Genomic DNA, 20,545 nt, shown 5'->3' on the forward strand with positions numbered 1-20,545 from the left:
TATTTTTCCCCGCTGCCCCTGTTTCGATACAGGTACGTGATTATGGTCAATTCTAAATCATAACAAATGTCACACATATATTATTTAGTATATGTAAAGACAATATTAAATCAAGAATATTCTGATGGGTGACAATATTAGCTTGTGAATGATATATGATCACTTGTGAATGATGCCCAGCATAAGAAACAATGCCTTTTTTTGCGACTTTTTTTAATCATAGTCCCACACCTCATGTAGCCTAACCCATAGGCCTATATGTTTTAATAAGGTTTGTATCACAACTAAAGTGGCCAAATAACTTGTTAAAATGAAGCACATTAATCCACTTTACAAGGGGTGTGGAGCCTAACTGGCATAAGTATACAGCGCGTGATTCAAGTTTGGGGAAGATCATTTTCACCATAAAATGCACCTTTTATAATAAAGAATTACATGGATAATTGCATGTGTGGTCACTTTTGATAATGGTGTTTTCCGCTAATGGAACATTTGTGCTTATAGCCTACTACCATGTGTGCATTGCTACGCTTATAATGTGAAGAAATAGCCTAATAGTTGATCAACATTTTAAGCTAAACGTTCTAATCTGTTGCTTCAGCCACATTGCGTAAAAAAGTTTTTGTTGATGCTAGTGGTTGTATTAATTTGGGATCTATCGCATCCCACAACTGTCCCAGACTGTTTGGAATATTTATTTCAATTCAATTAAAATTTAAGGGGCTTAATTAAATAGCTTTATTTCTCGCATAGCATAGGTCAAATTCTGTACTATGTTGACAGTAGACAGGCCAGTGCTTTTGCTGTTCGTTAGGCCTACTCATCTTGTTGGCTGATGAAAAGTAAATGTGGACACTTCCAATATCTTCAATATGCACCTCAGAATTGGATAAGGACAAGCACAGTTGCGTCCCTGATGTGTCTGTCTTGTAGCCTGTGAGAAAGACCTGATCACGTGACGGAGTGCCATGAGAGACGCTTCGGATTGCGCATCACACTCAGGGAGAAGGGCACACAGCTGCATCCCTGTCCGCAAAAGCCATGGATCTTTTTAGGGTGCATTACGGCCACAAAGGGGATGCCGCCGGGAAATTCAAGGCATTATCAAGTGCTTGTCAAATTATGAATGAGAGACTATTGGAGTGTGTACAGCCTGTGCAAAAAAAACAAAGCAGAGCTCATGCCTTTTCAAGCAACTTTTTTCAAATCATCATAGAGCCTCACAATGTATTAAAAATCAAAACATTTGTGACCCGATTCAGGAAACTCGGCGTTTGTCGCAAGTCACGACTTAACAGGAGAGCCGTTTGAATGTGAAAAAATGTTTTTTATCAAAATGCGTTTTTTTGTTGCAGAAATGCCATCTTGAACATGTGAACTTTCATGTGCCTTGATAATAAACTAGTATGCCATCTGTAAATAGGAATACAATTGTTAAATTACGAGCCTTGTTGATTTAAGCCACAGAAAAAGTCAGCAACCTTCCTACTAGCCATGATTTGCTGAGATAATGAGTTGGCTGGACATCCCGAGAGCGGAGTTCTGATTGGTCTGCCATATAAGCTCGTCAGTCTGTGTTGGTAATCCTGTCGAACGCAGCTTTTTTTATGTATTGTGTAGTGGAGCTGCATAAGTGTGGCTGTCCACTTTCTGGAGGATCAAGTTTTGAAATCAGTGTAATTAGAGTTTGATAGCTAAAGAGATGGAAGTCTCCGGGTTACATCTTCAAACTAAGGGCAACACGTTTTGTAATTTTGACAAAGTGGTTTCAAGCTAACATTAGCTGGCTGGCTCCCGAGCTGATGTTATTATTCGTTTCCCAGAGCCGTATGCTGATCTAGTTAGAGCCTAATGTTAGATAGCTAACATTGAACATGGTTGATTAGATCCCAGCACTGTGGCGTTGTTGGCACTGTTTATTGTTTAACTAGCTAACGTTGGCTGGCTGGCTCGTTAGCTAACGTTAAGTGACGTGTGTACAACACCCGTTGAATATGGCCGGTGTCAGCAAAAAAGCGTAATGAAATTGTTGCCAGCAGAGCTGGTTAGGCTGTTTTCATGTTATCCAGAGGTAAACAAATCATCGTCCAGAGCGTCAAGTGTGCACTTCGAGAGCGAAACGAGATGGGTGGGGCTAAAGGTTAGGGTGAGGGTGTGAACGATGCTGAATGGGTGAAGATGGCTCTTTAGCAGAACATTCAAAGGCGATTTTCTCAAAAGTGAGTTTACAAGTTGATCAACTTTCAAATCAGAATTACTTTCCCGTTGTTCTTCAAATACAGTGTATTATATACCATTTTGTAGCTCTGAGTCTACTTTTATATAATGTAAAAAACACCATTTCAAATTTTGCTACATAAGACTGAATCCAGGTGGTGAGTTACATATAGCCCAATGTTTGTAGAACAACTAAAGTTACATTAATAACTCTAAATTAAGCATACAGGAGTACTTATTTCTTTGTTAACCTCTCAACACAGAATAGCCGCATGTGCGCACTCCCTCAGATCGTTTGGAGGAAATATTTACATTTATTCAGCTTTGTTCAATTGAATTATTCATACAATAAAATAATATAAAATAATGCCATGGCTAATGTTGTCTGGCTGGCTCGTTAGCTAACGTTACGTGTGTACAACACCCGTTGAATATGGCCGGTGTCAGTAAACTGCTAAATGAACTAGTGTATCCCACATTTGGCATAGCCACATCAGGACCTAACATAAGGACAACTCGGAGTATGCTATTCTGTTCTTCTGAAATAGACTACATTTTCTTCATATCATGCTTCTTCAGACCTGTCTAAAATAAATAATGGATTCATTGCAGGCTATATTACATGGATTTATTAGACTTTTTTAAATGACTTGTAGGCTATGTGTGGAAACCAGGAGATGCTAAATGTGTTTATGCTAATTAACGGTCAATTACCGTGAGACCGACAGTTATTTGCTTGACAATCACAGGCTGACAAAAGGTTGTGACCGCCACAGCCCTAGTTCATGGCTAACCTTAACCCTCCTCTGGTTTTAATCTGCTCCCCAACATTGTATCTTTTGTATTTGTCTCCCTCTCCTTTTTTGCTGCCTCTCTTTTCCCACCCCTCCACCTAAAAATGTCTCCACCCCTCCACCATCTCTACCTTTCTCCACCCCTCCCCCACATTTCTCCACCCCTCCCCACCTCCCTTTCTCCACCCCTCCAACACTCACCTCTCCCTTTCTCCACTCCTCCCCCACCGCAACCTTTCTCCACCCCTCCCCCACCGCAACCTTTCTCCACCCCTCCACCACCGCAACCTTTCTCCACCCCTCCACCCTCCTCCACCCCTCCCTCACCTCTCCCTTTCTCCACCCCTCCCTCACCTCTCCCTTTCTCCACCCCTCCCTCACCTCTCCCTTTCTCCACCCCTCCCTCACCTCTCCCTTTCTCCACCCCTCCCTCACCTCTCCCTTTCTCCACCCCTCCCTCACCTCTCCCTTTCTCCACCCCTCCCTCACCTCTCCCTTTCTCCACCCCTCCACCACCCTTGCTCCACCCTTCCCCCACCTCAACCTTACTCCACCTCTCCCCCACCTCAACCTTACTCCACCCCTCCACCACCCTTTCTCCACCCTTCCCCCACCTCAACCTTACTCCACCTCTCCCCCGCCTCCACCTTACTCCACCCCTCCACCACCCTTTCTCCACCCCTCCCCCGCCTTAACCTTACTCCACCCCTCCACCACCCTTTCTCCACCCTTCCACCACCTCGCCCTTTCTCCACCCCTCCCCCACCTCTCCCTTTCTCCACCCCTCCCCCACCTCAACCTTTTTTCACCCCTCCCCCGCCTCCACATTACTCCACCCCTCCATCACCCTTTCTCCACCCCTCCCCCGCCTCAACCTTACTCCACCCCTCCACCACCCTTTCTCCACCCTTCCACCGCCTCAATATTTATCCACCCCTCCCTCACCTCTCCCTTTCTCCACCCCTCCCTCACCTCTCCCTTTCTCCACCCCTCCCTCACCTCTCCCTTTCTCCACCCCTCCCTCACCTCTCCCTTTCTCCACCCCTCCCTCACCTCTCCCTTTCTCCACCCCTCCCTCACCTCTCCCTTTCTCCACCCCTCCCTCACCTCTCCCTTTCTCCACCCCTCCCTCACCTCTCCCTTTCTCCAACCCTCCCTCACCTCTCCCTTTCTCCACCCCTCCCTCACCTCTCCCTTTCTCCACCCCTCCCTCACCTCTCCCTTTCTCCACCCCTCCCTCACCTCTCCCTTTCTCCACCCCTCCCTCACCTCTCCCTTTCTCCACCCCTCCACCACCCTTGCTCCACCCTTCCCCCACCTCAACCTTACTCCACCTCTCCCCCACCTTAGCCTTACTCCACCCCTCCACCACCCTTTCTCCACCCTTCCACCACCTCGCCCTTTCTCCACCCCTCCCCCACCACAACCTTTCTACACCCCTCCCCCATCGCAACCTTTTTTCACTCCTCCCCCACCTCAACCTTTCTCCACCCCTCCCCCACTGCAACCTTTCTACACCCCTCCCCCACCTCAACCTTTTTTCACTCCTCCCCCACCTCAACCTTCCTCCACCCCTCCCCCACCGCAACCTTTCTCCACCCCTCCCCCACCTCAACCTTTTTTCACTCCTCCCCCACCGCAACCTTTTTCACTCCTCCCCCACCTCAACCTTTCTCCACCCCTCCCCCACCGCAACCTTTCTCCACCCCTCCCCCACCTCAACCTTTCTCCACCCCTCCCCCACTGCAACCTTTCTCCACCCCTCCCCCACCATAACCTTTTTTCACTCCTCCCCCACCTCAACCTTTTTTCACTCCTCCCCCACCGCAACCTTTCTCCACCCCTCCCCCACCGCAACCTTTCTCCACCCCTCCCCCACCTCAACCTTACTCCACCCCTCAACCACCTCTCCCTTTCAACACCCCTCCACCACCTCAACCTTTCTCCACCACCTCTACCTTACTCCATCCCCTTTTCTCCACCCCTCCACTCCCTTTCAGTTTCCCTTTCAGTCTCAATATACTGTACTACTGTAAATGTGGTTACGGATGTCTACTTTTTTTCTCACCAACTCTTCACCTTTCACTCTCTTTCTCTTACTCTACCTTCCCCAACCTTCTTTCTCTCCAGTTTATTTTTCCCCCTCCCTGCTCTCTCTCTATCTACCCATCTCTCCCTCTCCCCCTCTATCTCTCTCCCCCCCATCTCTCCATCGCCATCCCCCTCTCTTTCACTCTCTCCCTCCATATCTCTCGCTTTTTCTCGCCATCTCGCTCTCTCTTCTCCATATCTCCTCTCTCTCTCTCTTTGTCTCTGTATATCCATCTCAGTAGATTGTAGTGAATGCTGGTTTCTCTCCCTGTGGTTTATATAGCTCCAGGCTATATGGTGGGTGTTGTCATGGTAACGGAAGGTAGCCAGGAACTATCTGAGACTATAGGGGTAGTTTGGTCCGGTGGGACCTCACCGGTAATAACCCTGCTCCTCTCCTGGACCAGACCACACTCATTAGGGACTATGTCCAAGGAAGAGCACATATAAAACATGTGTGTTAATATGTCTGCAGAGAGAGAGAGAGATATGTGGAGGAGGAGATAAGCCTTTAGGCTACCTACACTGAGTGGTTGTTTTAGTTCTACAGTGCAGACTAGCTAGTAGCTACAGACATCTTCTCTGGGTTCGGAGTTTGGACGGGAGCCTAGTCTCCATGGATATGTGCTGTCTGACTAGTCTGACCGGCACTCCATGTCTTTCTCTCCTTTGTTTTGGAAACATCCTCTGAGCTTAAAGAAACTTCTACACATCACAGACTGCACTACTACATGAATAACATGTATAGGCTACTGCAAGTTTCAGTCAATCTCAGTGATATGTTGTATGAACAGAGCAGTTGGATTAGAGTCCTGTTTAGTCTGAGTCTATAATTGTCTCTCTGTAGCAATGTCTTTCTGTCCTCAGGGTTGGGGTTTGGGACAAGAGGTGTGTCACTGGGTAGAATGGCTCTCCTGCAGCGCAGGGGAGAGACATGGCAGACATGAACATGTAGTTCTACATAGACCACCAGGGGGCAGGAGAGGTCATATTTTATTGCTGCTGCTCCATCAGCATAAGTCACAAAGTGATGAATGCGGCAAAGGGATAGACTATATAGTGTGGCTGTGTGCATTTGCCATGTGTGTGTTTGTGTGTGAATTAATATCCCTCTGTCCTCTGCTAGGAACAAAGCCCAAAGCCCCACAGTGGGACATCATGGCCAAGAGAACAGCTGAGCCAGGCAGGACCACTTCTGCCCCCATGCAGCAGGACGAGGTACATGAACTGGACTGACTGACTACAGCAGGGACCTCACTACAACCTTCATATAAGGTAGGAAACCTCTCATTCAAGGATGAATTGATTGATGTCTGATTTGATTGATTTGACGTAAAATGGACACTCACGCATGACTGTAGGTCGCTTTGGATAAAACCGTCTGCTAAATGGTATATTATGTAAGGCATAAACGGCGACGTTCTGTACATTACCTTGGAAATAATGAACGGCACTTCTTCCCTTTGCAGAGTTAATTGTTCCAAGGTAATGTACAGAACAGAGGTGCTTATCCTGCTTACACCACAGTTGCCAAAGAAAACAATACTAAAGCACACATTTACCAGTAGGGGGAAAAATGGTTGATATTTCTTTATAAGATAACTCACACTTTCTCATCTTTTGGTTGCTAGAGACGTTAGTTCGATTAGTTCGATATTTATGGACGCGACCCAGTTGTTCATTCTATATGTTCAATACAGTTACTACAAAGATACAGGCGTCCTTCCTGACTCAGTTGCCGGAGAGGAAGGAAACCGCTCAGGGATTTCAACATGAGGCCAGTAGTGATTTTAAAACGGTTACAGAGTTTAATGGCTGTAATAGGAGAAAACAGGATGGATCAACATTGTAGTTACTCCACAATAGCCTAGTGGTTAGAGCGTTGGACTAGTAACCGGAAGGTTGCAAGATCGAATCCCCGAGCTGACAAGGTAAAAATCTGTCGTTCTGCCCATGAACAAGGCAGTTAACCCACTGTTCCTAGGCCACTATTGAAAATAAGAATTTGTTCTTAACTGACTTGCCTAGTTAAATGAAGGTAAAAAAAATAAAATACTAACCTAAATGACAGAGTGAAAAGAAGGAAGCCTGTACAGAATAAAAATGTACATCCTTCAATAAATCTTAGGGATAGCCCCATTTTTTTCCATTTTCGCCTAAATGACATACCCAAATCTAACTGCCTCTAGCTCAGGCCCTGAAGCAATGATATGCATATTCTTGGTACCATTTGAAAGGAAACACTTTGAAGTTTGTGGAAATGTGAATTGAATGTAGGAGAATATAACACAATAGATCTGACAGAAGAAAATACAAAGAAAAAAACAACCAGTGTTTTTTTACCACCATCTTTGAAATGCAAGAGAAAGGTCACTGTTATAGCCATCACTCTGGTTGTAATTCCGATAGTGTCCACAAGATGACAGCAGTGTATGTGCAAAGTTTCAGATGGATAACTTGGAGTATGACTGATCCTCAAGACTTTTAGTGTGAAGTCCCCAGGTACATTTGGGCAAATCGTGAAGAAAACATTCGCATTCATATTCCATTTTTCTGCAAGAATATCATCAAATCTGTATACTTGGACTTTGATTTAGCTTTCCAAGTATTAGTAGCCATATTATAAGTTCAACATTAGCAAAACAACCAGGTTTCATTACTTCATAACTCTGAATATCCTCGTAATTTTTGTTTCAAAATGAAAAGGCATGCTATCGTACAAGGTTAGAAGCTTCATTTTACAACATATACATGGTTTAGGGATACTCCCTTAAAGCCCAGCTCATTGGCTATCTAGCTAGCTTTGTTTGACCCTGATTGGTGCTTATTTGACAAAGCTACAGTCGTTCAAGAGATGGCCGCCCGTGTCATCGGTGTGCCATGAAGGCGTCGCTCTCTGACCAAATATGGTGTCCTATAGGATATACTACACCCCTAATGAAATAGTGAAGTCTTGTTACCTTCTAGGATCTCTGAGGAATAGATAACAAACGTGATTTGACTCATTGAAACAACATTTAGAGTGAGATTTTCACAGATTCCTTTCTTTGCAAATTGAAAGAGTGGAAATACAAAATCGATCGTGCATGCCATATGGACCTTTTTAGGATATGAAAAATGATTTTATCTAACAAAACGACACTTTATATCTGGGACCCTTTGGATGATAACATTCTGAAATCTTGCTCTGATTTAATACACATTTCACCTTCAGAGGTGAATTTATCAAACCTATCGCGGTGAAAAAACAGTTTTGTTAGGAGCTCTCCTCAAACAATAGCATGGCATTTTTTTCTCAGTAATAGCTACTGTAAATTGGACAGTGCAGTTATATTAACAAGTATGGAATCTTTAATCCGATATAAGACACTTATATGTATCGACGTTTGTTGTTTCTCTAAAATCTGAGATCTTGACATAACGCGCAGCATGATTTACAACTGTCTCGTTGACGGGATGTCGATCTGTGGTGTAATGAAGTGATAATACCAGAGCATATGTCGGTACGGGTGTTGGGAGGCCCGAGGGCATTATCACTTTATACAACGGGTTACCAACATATTTAAATAATGATTGACATATTTTTGTACATTTTGATTAATTTATTCATACGATTTCATCCTTCCACAAGATACAGTCCCGACATCTAGGGTCAATACCCAAGCCGGCTGGTCGTTTGATCTATCGGTTCGGTTGCCAGAGACGCGACCCAGTCATTTAGTCTTTTTGTTCTGTATCTATGGACGCGACCCTGTTGTTTGTTCTAAATGTTTCCATTGCCATACTGGCAACATTCTTATCCCTTGCTTGCTAGCTAGCCAACTATGGCTAACTTACAGTCACGTCAAAAAGTACAACCAGAATAACAGCAAATTAGTTGCATTTGCAGCTGCACTACACATATCTAGGTGTCTGGTTAGACTGTAAACTCTCCTTCCAGACTCACATTAAGCATGTCCAATCCAAAATTAAATCTAGAATTGGCTTCCTATTTCGCAACAAAGCCTCCTTCACTCATGCCGCCAAACATACCCTCGTAAAACTGACTATCCTACCGATCCTTGACTTCGGCGACGTCATTTACAAAATAGCCTCCAACACTCTACTCAGCAAACTGGATGCAGTCTATCACAGTGCCATCCGTTTTATTACCAAGCCCCATATACTACCCACCACTGCGACCTGTATACTCTCGTTGGCTGGCCCTCACTACATATCCGTCGCCAAACCCACTGGCTCCAGGTCATCAATACGTTTTTGCTAGGTAACGCTCTGCCTTATCTCAGCTCACTGGTCACCATAGCAACACCCACCCGTAGCACACGCTCCAGCATGTATATTGCACTGGTCATCCATAAAGCCAACACTTCCTTTGGCCGCCTTTCCTTCCAGTTCTGCTGCCAATGACTGGAACGAATTGCAAAAATCTCTGAAGCTGGAGACTTATATCTCCTTCTCTAACTTTAAGCATCAGCTGTCAGAGCAGCTTACTGATCACTGTACACAGCCAATCTGTAAATAGCACATCCGACTACCTCATCCCCATATTATTTCTTACCCTCTTGCTCTTTTGCACCCCAGTATCTCTACTTGCACATCATCATCTGCATATCTATCACTCCAGTATTAATGCTAAATTGTAATTATTTTGCCTCTATGGTCTATTTATTGCCTACCTCCCTACTCTTCTACATTTGCACACACTGTGCATCGATCTTTCTATTTTTCTTTTCTTTTGTGTTATTGACTGTACGGTTTTTTATATGTAACTCTGTGTTGTTTTTGTCGCACTGCTATGCTTTATCTTGGCCAGGTCGCAGTTGTAAATGAGAACTTGTTCTCAACTGGCCTACATGGTTAAATAAAGGTGAAATAAAAAATAAAACAAAAAACATTTTAATTTGTTTAAGCTGTTTTCTAGTGACATTTATTTGGATACATCCATAATAATGACCTAATGAGGTGCGATTTCGCCTGGCATAGAAAATGTGCTCTCTCATCAGGACACTGTTGTTCAGAGGAGCGATCCAACAACACAGCAACACAATCCCTTCAAACTGAAGCTGGAAAAACTGCAAACTAGCTGCACTTAAAAAAAAAAATGTTTTAACCTTTTTTCAATTGACATTTCTTTGTTTATATCCATAAAAATTATGCTAGCTGATTCATGATTTTGACTGGATGAGAAACGCTGCCTGCCTGTGTGTCTCGTCCCGACTCCCAACACATTCATTACTATGGGACAACTGGAGATCAAATTTGAATATTGAAACAATATAGCAAATGTCAGAGACAGCCAGCAAGGTTTATACAAATCTCTGCTGTTGAAAACTAGATGTTAGTCTAAAATAAATTTGAGATAATGTCTAGGGTTATAGTGGAGATCAAGTTTATAAATTGCCTGGCTGGGCTGATGAGACAGTGGATTGCGCAGTCAGATGGAACAGAGTAAATAGGCATTTTAACGTCATAGATTTAGCCGGTGGTAACTTGTGGAATAGACACCGGCTGGAATGTGGTTTTAACCATCATTCAGGATTAGAACCACCCGTTGTATAATATTTTATGTATTAAGATGCATTTGTCCTGATGGGCTTATAAAATGCTAGATATTCCAAAAGTAATCCATTTACAGTGTGTTAAATAATACACTATTGTGCACTAGAACCATAAAGTGGATTATTAAGTCTCAACCCTCGTCTTGTGTTTTCTTACCCCAGGTAAATGAAATGGGAAGGCATTTTTCCACATCCAAAGATGGAGTTGGGGGGGATTTGAGTGGAGCAGGGCTGGAGGCCGCAGCACCATCACTGATTGGCCACCATCTCACACAATCAGCATGAGCCTGCAAACTGTCAAAGACCAACCAACCAATCGTCTTTTGGAATGGAAGGAATAGAACTAAGGCTGTGGCCTATCGGAAGTCTGCCTGACTGTACAGGACTGTGTTTATTACTTAACCTTTCTTGTTATTACTGTCATTACTGTAATTATTATTTTGTTTATTTTAGTTTAATTTTTTTTACCAACTATAACCCGAAGCTTAAGTTTAATTGTTGATAATAAAAAAATAAAAAAAGATGAAACTTAGTTTCATGAAAACTGCTTTCGTTGTTGCGTGGAAAACCCCTGTGGAAAAGGGTGAAAGAAGGACTGTCTGTATTGTAATATAAGCCACTTGCATCTTTTTTTAACAGGTTTATTAAACATATGGCAAGGAGATGAACATTCATTTCAATGACATAAGTATACTTCCTTGGTTATTTGTATTATTATTTTGAAATCTTCAAGAGGATTCTGTTTTGTGAGCAGGCCCGACCCTATTTGACCAGAGAGGTTTAACTTATTGAGAAAGACTGAAACATGCTGTTTTTTCTACCTTTTTCACAAGTAATGCATCTATGCTTCAATGATGTAATTAAAATGATAATAGATTTTTTTCGCCTTGTGTGGGATTACTGTTCTGGAACTCCTAGATAGCGTCCCAAATGGCACCCTAAACCTTATATAGTGCACTTGTTTTGACCATGGCTTTGGTCAAACGTAGTGCACTATATAGGGCTCACAGGGTTCTGGTCAAAAGTAGTGTACTATATATGGAATATGATGACTGTTAACTGAAATACGACTGCTAGAGGTTTTGCCCTGCCCCCTCTCTCCTAAACCACTTCCAGGTCACCCAGGTTCTGTTGATGACAGACTTTTTTAGAGACCAGGCTCTATGTCAGGTTCAGGATATGGGTCAATTCCATAAGAGCTGTCTTTACCTGGTGAAGTCAAATCAATGCTAAGGCCAAGTCCTGTGTCAAAGTTAATTTTTTTATTTAACATTTTATTTAACTAGGCAAGTTATGTTATTTACAATGACGGCCTACCCTGGCCAAACCCTAACCCGGACGACCCTGTGCCAGTTGTGTGCCACTCTATGGGACTCCCAATCACGTCCGGTTGTGATACAGCCTGGAATTAAACCATGGTCTGTAGTTAAGCCTCTAGCACTGATATGTAGTGCCTTAGACCGCTGCGCCACGCAGGAGCCAAAAGTGGAATACAGTTGAAGTCGGAAGTTTACATACACCTTAGTCAAATACATTTAAACTCAGTTTTTCACAATTCCTGACATTTAATCCTTGCAAAAAATTCCCTGTCTTAGGTCATTTAGGATCAACACTTTATTTTAAGAATTTGAAATGTCAGAATAATAGTAGAGAGAATGATTTATTTCAGCTTTTATTTCTTTCATCACATTCCCAGTGGGTCAGAAGTTCACATACACTCAATTAGTTTTTGGTAGCATTGTCTTTAAATTGTTAAACTTGGGTCAAACATTTCGGTTAGCCTTCCAAATCCTTCCCACAATAAGTTGGGCAAATTTTGGCCCATTCCTCCTGACAGAGCTGGTGTAACTGAGTCAGGTTTGTAGGCCTTGCTCACACACCCTTTTTCAGTTCTGCCCAGAAATGTTCTATTGGATTGAGGTCAGGGCTTTGTGATGGCCACTCCAATACCTTGACTTTGTTGTCCTTAAGCCATTTTGCCACAACTTTGGAAGTATGCTTGGGGTCGTTGTCCATTTGGAAGACCCATTTGCAACCAAGCTTTAACTTCCTGACTGATGTCTTGAGATGTTGCTTCAATAAATCCACATAATTTCCCTACCTCATGATGCCATCTATTTTGTGAAGAGCACCAGTCCCTCCTGCAGCAAAGCACTCCCACAACATGATGGAAAGCATGAGTGTACCTAAGTGTATGTCAACTTCCGACTTCAACTGTATGTACTACTTCCAGAGGTCTAGCCCTGCCCCCATCCAAAATCAATGTTGCCTTGGCAGTCACCTAACGTCTCATTTGTCTGTGTGAAGGAGAAAGACAGGGGTTGAGGTTGTAATTCAAGTTTCCCTGTGAAATGAAATGAACAGCTAAACTCTGCATTCTCTTGTAAAGTGACTGTAATTAGTGGATGAGGTACCTCTGCTTTTAACACCTGATATCCTGAACTGTTGACACAGCAGAAAACTAAAATATTCATATTTTAAATATGCCAAGTGTCCGACTGGGACCTTATAGCCAAACTGCACGCGCGTGCAGTTGTACCGAGGCTTCCGTGCAGCTCCCCCGGGACTGCTGCGCAGAAATATCAGCCCACAGAGAGAAGCACGAGATTGTAATTTAACTCAACTTTCTAGAGCAGTGGTCACCAACCCCTCAATCACGATCGACTGGTCGATCTCCAAAGCATTCCCAGTAGATCGCCAAACATTTCTGTAAAAAACCCAACGATAAAGCCTTGTGTTCCTATTTTTTTGTCTAGGTCCGTTGTATGTAGGTGCACCCGATTCAGCTGCTCTGCAAGTGGGTATGCGAATTGTTGCTATTTTGAACCATTTCATGTGTCTGAAGGCAAAAACGCTGTTTTCCGGGCGGGCCCAGAGAGCAAATCAAGTGCATTATATAGTTACCACTGGCCAATCGGATGGCACAGATGACGGTGTCTGCAATAAAGTAGCATGCATTAAAGAAAGCTACAGCAAAGTTGATACTGTGAGATTTGAAAACGTTTAAAACCACGACTAGAGAGACCTTCAACAAATACAGCAAAGAGATGCTGTTTTTTATGAGTGTCGAGGAATATTTCACTTTCTCTACTCATAGTAGTAACACCAGTAATTTGTACGTGAGACAGAAATAATGCGGTGCGATTCCAGTTTCGCCATGAGCTGAAAGACTCCCTTTTTGGTCCGCGGAGGAAAGGGAGAGCAGAGGGATGTTGAGAGACGGACCCTCAGTCTGCTGCTCTCTCCCTCCGCTGAGACGGACCCTCAGTCTGCTGCTCTCTCCCTCCGCTGAGACGGACCCTCAGTCTGCTGCTCTCTCCCTCCGCTGAGACGGACCCTCAGTCTGCTGCTCTCTCCCTCCGCTGAGACGGACCCTCAGTCTGCTGCTCTCTCCCTCCGCTGAGACTAACCCTCAGTCTGCTGCTCTCTCCCTCTGCTGATACAGACCCTCAGTCTGCTGCTCTCTCCCTCCGCTGAGACTGACCCTCAGTCTGCTGCTCTCTCCCTCCGCTGAGACGGACCCTCAGTCTGCTGCTCTCTCCCTCCGCTGAGACAGACCCTCAGTCTGCTGCTCTCTCCCTCCACTGAGACTGACCATCAGTCTGCTGCTCTCTCCCTCTGCTGAGACTGACCCTCAGTCTGCTGCTCTCTCCCTCCGCTCAGACTGACCATCAGTCTGCTGCTCTCTCCCTCCGCTCAGACTGACCATCAGTCTGCTGCTCTCTCCCTCCGCTGAGACGGACCCTCAGTCTGCTGCTCTCTCCCTCCGCTCAGACTGACCATCAGTCTGCTGCTCTCTCCCTCTGCTGAGACGGACCCTCAGTCTGCTGCTCTCTCCCTCCGCTGAGACTGACCCTCAGTCTGCTGCTCTCTCCCTCCGCTGAGACGGACCCTCAGTCTGCTGCTCTCTCCCTCCGCTCAGACGGACCCTCAGTCTGCTGCTCTCTCCCTCCGCTGAGACTGACCCTCAGTCTGCTGCTCTCTCCCTCCGCTGAGACGGACCCTCAGTCTGCTGCTCTCTCCCTCTGCTGAGACTGACCCTCAGTCTGCTGCTCTCTCCCTCCGCTCAGACTGACCATCAGTCTGCTGCTCTCTCCCTCCGCTGAGACTGACCATCAGTCTGCTGCTCTCTCCCTCCGCTGAGACTGACCATCAGTCTGCTGCTCTCTCCCTCCGCTGAGACGGACCCTCAGTCTGCTGCTCTCTCCCTCCGCTGAGACGGACCCTCAGTCTGCTGCTCTCTCCCTCCGCTGAGACGGACCCTCAGCCTGCTGCTCTCTCCCTCCGCTGAGACGGACCCTCAGTCTGCTGCTCTCTCCCTCCGCTGAGACGGACCCTCAGTCTGCTGCTCTCTCCCTCTGCTGAGACGGACCCTCAGTCTGCTGCTCTCTCCCTCTGCTGAGACAGACCCTCAGTCTGCTGCTCTCTCCCTCCGCTGAGACTGACCCTCAGTCTGCTGCTCTCTCCCTCCGCTGAGACGGACCCTCAGCCTGCTGCTCTCTCCCTCTGCTGAGACGGACCCTCAGTCTGCTGCTCTCTCCCTCCGCTGAGACGGACCCTCAGCCTGCTGCTCTCTCCCTCTGCTGAGACGGACCCTCAGTCTGCTGCTCTCTCCCTCTGCTGAGACGGACCCTCAGTCTGCTGCTCTCTCCCTCTGCTGAGACTGACCCTCAGTCTGCTGCTCTCTCCCTCCACTGAGACTGACCATCAGATACGGGCACCATCAGCCTAGTAAAATACAAAGCTAATTATGTAAATGTATGCTCACTCAGCTGTGCTTCACAAGTAATACAATAACTGATATATTACCGGTGTGATCATACAGTCTGTAAAATTCATATGTGTAAACATACTGAATTATAATTGGATGCATTTTACCGCCGTATGATTGGTGCTATGATTGGTTAAGACCACCCAGATGGTTAGGTCATGGTCAGTTGATCATGGTTGGAGATACGTGAACATGCTAGCCAATATAGCTAGCCAATAAAGAGCTACGTTAAGAAATATCCTGTAGTACTGCATTTTATTATTTTGTACAAAATTCTACTGCATTGACACCAACTACTCAGCCCGTACTCTACACAGACTGGTGCAGCATAAACAATCAGAGCTGCAGCAGGCCTATATGCAAATAGACCATTCCCAAAAATGATCTGTGCCATTTACTTTACACTGGGCTGTGTTTACAGTATTAGCGGTCGTGAGTAGATGCGCTTCCGCATTTAACCCAACCTTTCTGAATCAGAGAGGTGCCGGGGGGCCTTAATGACATCCATGTCTTCTGCGCAAGGAGAACAGTGGGTTGGGTAACTGTCTTGCTCAGGGGCAGAAGACGTGGGTGTTGATTAAGGCAGCCACCTGCACCTCTCTGATTCAGGGGGTTAAATGCGGAAGACACATTTCAGTTGAAGGCATTCAGTTGTACAACTGACGAGGCTACGGTCCAAACACTTAAAAGACACACCCTACCCCCTCAACTTAAGTGGACACTTCTGATGACGTCTCATGACGTGTGACGAGTATACACTTGCAGGGCAAGGGGCGAGGGTGGCAGGAATAATCTTTAAATGTACCAACCTTGGCCGAAAATTCATCACTCGTTCATCCGCGTTGATTGTGTTTTCAGCCACCGGTAACTTGTAGGTGCTTTATATGCGCTACAGTCAATTATGATTGCATGTCTACTTAAATATATAATTATTAATACACGGCTACTGTATGATAGCTAGCAAATTAATTAGCTCACTTTTTCCCCGGCATCAGCCAGCCTTAGCTCGGACAATGACCTTCCAGTCTGCACAGCGCGATATCAACCCAGAGCATATCGGACTGCTTCTCTCTACCATATCACCGGATTTCTGCTGCTCTGGATCATTACACCAGATCATTACTCCGGATCATCACAGCTAGCTAGCTACAAACGAGTGGCTACTGTTAGCTAATGCCTCTGTCCCGAAGCAAGCACCAGCTAGCCTTGAGCTAGCCTTGAGCTAGCCCATATACCAGCTAATTCTAGGGCTACAATACCTCCTTTGCCAATTGGCCTGGACCCTTTATTGTCGACACGGAGCCCCGCCCGATGTGGTCTCAACAGGCTATTCTGTTATGATATCGCCGAAGAACCATCTACTAGCCCCGGCCCGCTAGTTCACCTATTGCTGCTCTTTTGACTCTGCTCGTTCCACTCCTATTCCCCAGGCGCTATCATTTGTTGACTTCTGTAACCGTAAAAGCCTTCGTTTCATGCATGTTAACATCAGAAGCCTCCTCCCTAAGTTTTTGTTTTTCACTGCTTTAGCACACTCCGCCAACCCTGATGTCTTAGCCATGTCTGAATCCTGGCTTAGAAAGGCCACCAAAAATTATGACATTTCCATCCCCAACTACAACATTTCCCACCAAGATAGAACTGCCAAAGGGGGTGGAGTTGCAATCTACTGCAGAGACAGCCTGCAGAGTTCTGTCATACTATCCAGGTCTGTGGCCAAACAGTTTGAGCTTCTACTTTTGAAAATCCACCTTTCCAGAAATAGGTATCTCACTGTTGCCACTTGTTATAGACCCCCCTCAGCCCCCAGCTGTGCCCTGGACACCATATGTGAATTAATCGGCCCCATTTATCTTCAGAGTTTGTACTGTTAGGCGACCCAAACTGGGATATGCTTAACACCTCGGCCGTCCAACAATCTAAACTAGATGCCCTCAATCTCACACAATTTATCATGGAACCTACCAGGTACAACCCCAAATCCATAAACACGGGCACCCTCATAGATATCATCCTGACCAACCTGTCCTCTAAATACACCTCTGCTGTCATCAACCAGGATCTCAGCGATCACTGCCTCATTGCTTGCGTCCGTAATGTGTCCGCGGTCAAACAACCACCCCTCATCACTGTCAAATGCTCCCTAAAACACTTCAGCGAGCAGGCCTTTCTAATCAACCTGGCCCGGGTATCCTGGAAGGATATTGACCTCATTCCGTCAGTAGAGGATGCCTGGTTATTCTTTAAAAGTGCTTTCCTCACCATCTTAAATAAGCAGGCCCCATTCAAAAAATGTTGAACTAAGAACAGATATAGCCCTTGGTTCACTCCAGACCTGAGTGCCCTTGACCAGCACAAAAACATCCTGTGGCATACTGCATTAGCATCGAATAGCCCCTGCGATATGCAACTTTTCAGGGAAGTTAGGAACCAATATACACAGGCAGTTAGGAAAGCAATGGCTAGCTTTTTCAAACAGAAATTTGCATCCTGTAGCACACACTCCCAAAAAGTTCTGGGACACTGTAAAGTCAATGGAGAATAAGAGCACCTCCTCCCAGCTGCCCACTGCACTGAGGCTAGGAAACACTGTCACCACCGATAAATCTATGATAATTGAGAATTTCAATAAGCATTTTTCTACGGCTGGCCATGCTTTCCACCTGGCCACCCCTAACCCGGTCAATAGCCCTGCACCCCCCACAGCAACTTGCCCAAGCCTCGCCCATTTCTCCTTCACCCAAATCCAGATAGTTGATGTTCTGAAAGAGCTGCAAAATCTGGAGCCTTACAAATCAGCTGGGCTAGACAATCTGGACCCACTCTAACATTATCCGCCGTAATTGTTGAAACCCCTATTACTAGCCTGTTCAACCTCTCTTTCATATTGTCTGAGATCCCCAAAGATTGGAAAGCTGCCACGGAAGAGGTTGAGACTCTCTAGACACAAACTGTTACAGACCTATATCCATCCTGCCCTGCCTTTCTAAAGTCTTTGAAAGCCAAGATAACAAACAAATCACCGACCATTTCGAATCCCATCGTGCCTCCTCCGCTATGCAATCTGGTTTCCGAGCTGGTCATGGGTGCACCTCAGCCATGCTCAAGTTCCTAAACTATATCCTCAATAAAACCGCCATCAATAAAAGACAATACTGTGCATCGACCTGGCCAAGGCTTTCGTCTGTCAATCACTGCATTCTTATCGGCAGACTCAACAGTCTTGGTTTCTCAAATGACTGCCTTGCCTGGTTCACCAACTACTTCTCAGACAGAGTTCAGTGTGTCAAATCGGAGGGCCTGTTGTACCGAGCTCTGGCAATCTCTATGGGGATGCCACAGGGTTCAATTCTCAGGCCGACTCTTTTCTCTGTATACATCAATGATGTTGCTCTTGCTGCAGGTGATTCCCTGATCCACCTCTACACAGACGACACCCTCCTGTATACTTCTGGCCCTTTGGACAGTATGCTAACAAACCTCCAGACGAGCTTCAATGCCATAAAACTCTCCTTCCGTGGCCTCCAACTGCTCTTAAATGCATATAAAACTAAATGCATGCTCTTTAACCAATCGCTGCCCACACCTGACTGCCCGTCTAGCATCTCTACTCTGGACGGTTCTGACTTAGAATATGTGGACAACTACAAATACCTAGGTGTCTGGTTAGACTGTAAACTCTCCTTCCAGACTCACATTAAGCATCTCCAATCCAAAATGAAATCTAGAATCAGCTTCCTATATCACAGCACAGCATCCTTCACTCATGCTGCCGAACATACCCTTGTAAAACTGACTATCCTACCGATCCTTGACTTCGGCGATGTCATATACAAAATAGCCTCCAACACTCTACTCAGCAAATTGGATGCAGTCTATCACAGTGCCATCCGTTTTGTCACCAAAGCCCCATATACTACCCACCACTGCGACCTGTATGCTCTCGTTGGCTGGCCCTCGCTTCTCCAGGTCATCTATAAGTCTTTGCTAGGTAAAGCCCCACCTTATCTCAGCTCACTTGTCACCATAGCAGCACCCACCCGTAGCACGTGCTCCAGCAAGTATATTTCACTGGTCACCCCCAAAGCCAAATCCTTTTTGGCAACTTTTCCTTACAGTTCTCTGCTGCCAATGACTGGAACGAATTGCAAAAATCACTGAAGCTGGAGACTCATATCTCCCTCACTAACTTTAAGCATCAGCTGTCAGAGCAGCTTACAGATCATTGCACCTGTACATAGCCCATCTGTAAACAGCCCACCCAAATACCTCATCCCCATATAGTTTTTTTCCCTCCTTTGCACCCCAGTATCTCTACTTGCACATTCATCTTCTGCACGGGGCATAAGACGAGGGTGTGTCTGGACCGCAACCAAGGTATCCCCCTTTCCCTTTTTGTTTTGAGATCAAAGCGAGCTGCATGAGAGCTGCATGTAGCCACGTGTGCACATTTTGTTCATATCCTTTGCTAGTTAGTGAGTTATTAGCCCCATGTTATAAATCATTTGTAGTCAGCAGTAGGGAAGTGAGTGCTTCCTACAAGAGCACAAAACATACATTTCTAGACATCTTTGAAAAGCTAGTCAGGTAAAGAGTTTTTTTGTCTTAAATGGGCGGTGTTGTATTTTTAGACAGGCTGAGTGGAAAAAATATCCCCTGGTCCGACGAATTCCGGTTCCTGTTGCGTCATGCTGATGGCAGAGTCAGGGTTTGGCGTAAACCGCAATGAATCCAACAGGATTCCATTGATCCGTGGCAGTGGTTTAACCTTCTGGTAAATGTTTTTCTGGCACACGTTAGGACATTTGATAAAAATTGAGCAATGATTGAACGCCACAGCGTATCTGAACATTGTTGCTGGCCAGGTGCAACCATTCAGGCTGTTCTGGAGGTGAAGGGGGCTCCGACCTGGTACTAGATGGGTTTACCTAACAAAAAGCCAATGGGTCAGTTTGTGCACAACTCAGATCCGTCACCCTCCCTCTGGCTATAGATACGGGTACATTTAACAGAGTGCCTGAAGAGGTGACAATTTGCCGACTGTGATCTAGTGTTTTTTTGCCCTCTGTATGGCAATCTGAGACGTTCTTTTTTTGTTCATTTCTGGTGCTAAC

At 45.5% G+C, this 20,545-nt stretch overlaps 1 protein-coding gene across 2 annotated transcripts in view; it reads left to right on the forward strand.

Annotated features, from left to right (window-relative positions):
- The window catches only part of LOC129813131 (metastasis-associated protein MTA1-like), a 72,329-nt gene extending 60,789 nt beyond the window's left edge, over positions 1-11,540 (forward strand). For both annotated transcript variants that reach the window (XM_055865336.1, XM_055865337.1), the window contains 2 exons: positions 6,229-6,377; positions 10,823-11,540. In XM_055865336.1, coding sequence (XP_055721311.1) covers positions 6,229-6,338 — 110 coding nt within the window. In that variant the 3' untranslated portion in view covers positions 6,339-6,377; positions 10,823-11,540. The remainder of the gene's footprint in view (positions 1-6,228; positions 6,378-10,822) is intronic.
- Positions 11,541-20,545: the final 9,005 nt, after the last annotated feature.

This window comes from Salvelinus fontinalis, chromosome 16, assembly GCF_029448725.1.
Source record: "Salvelinus fontinalis isolate EN_2023a chromosome 16, ASM2944872v1, whole genome shotgun sequence".
NCBI lineage: Eukaryota > Metazoa > Chordata > Actinopteri > Salmoniformes > Salmonidae > Salvelinus > Salvelinus fontinalis.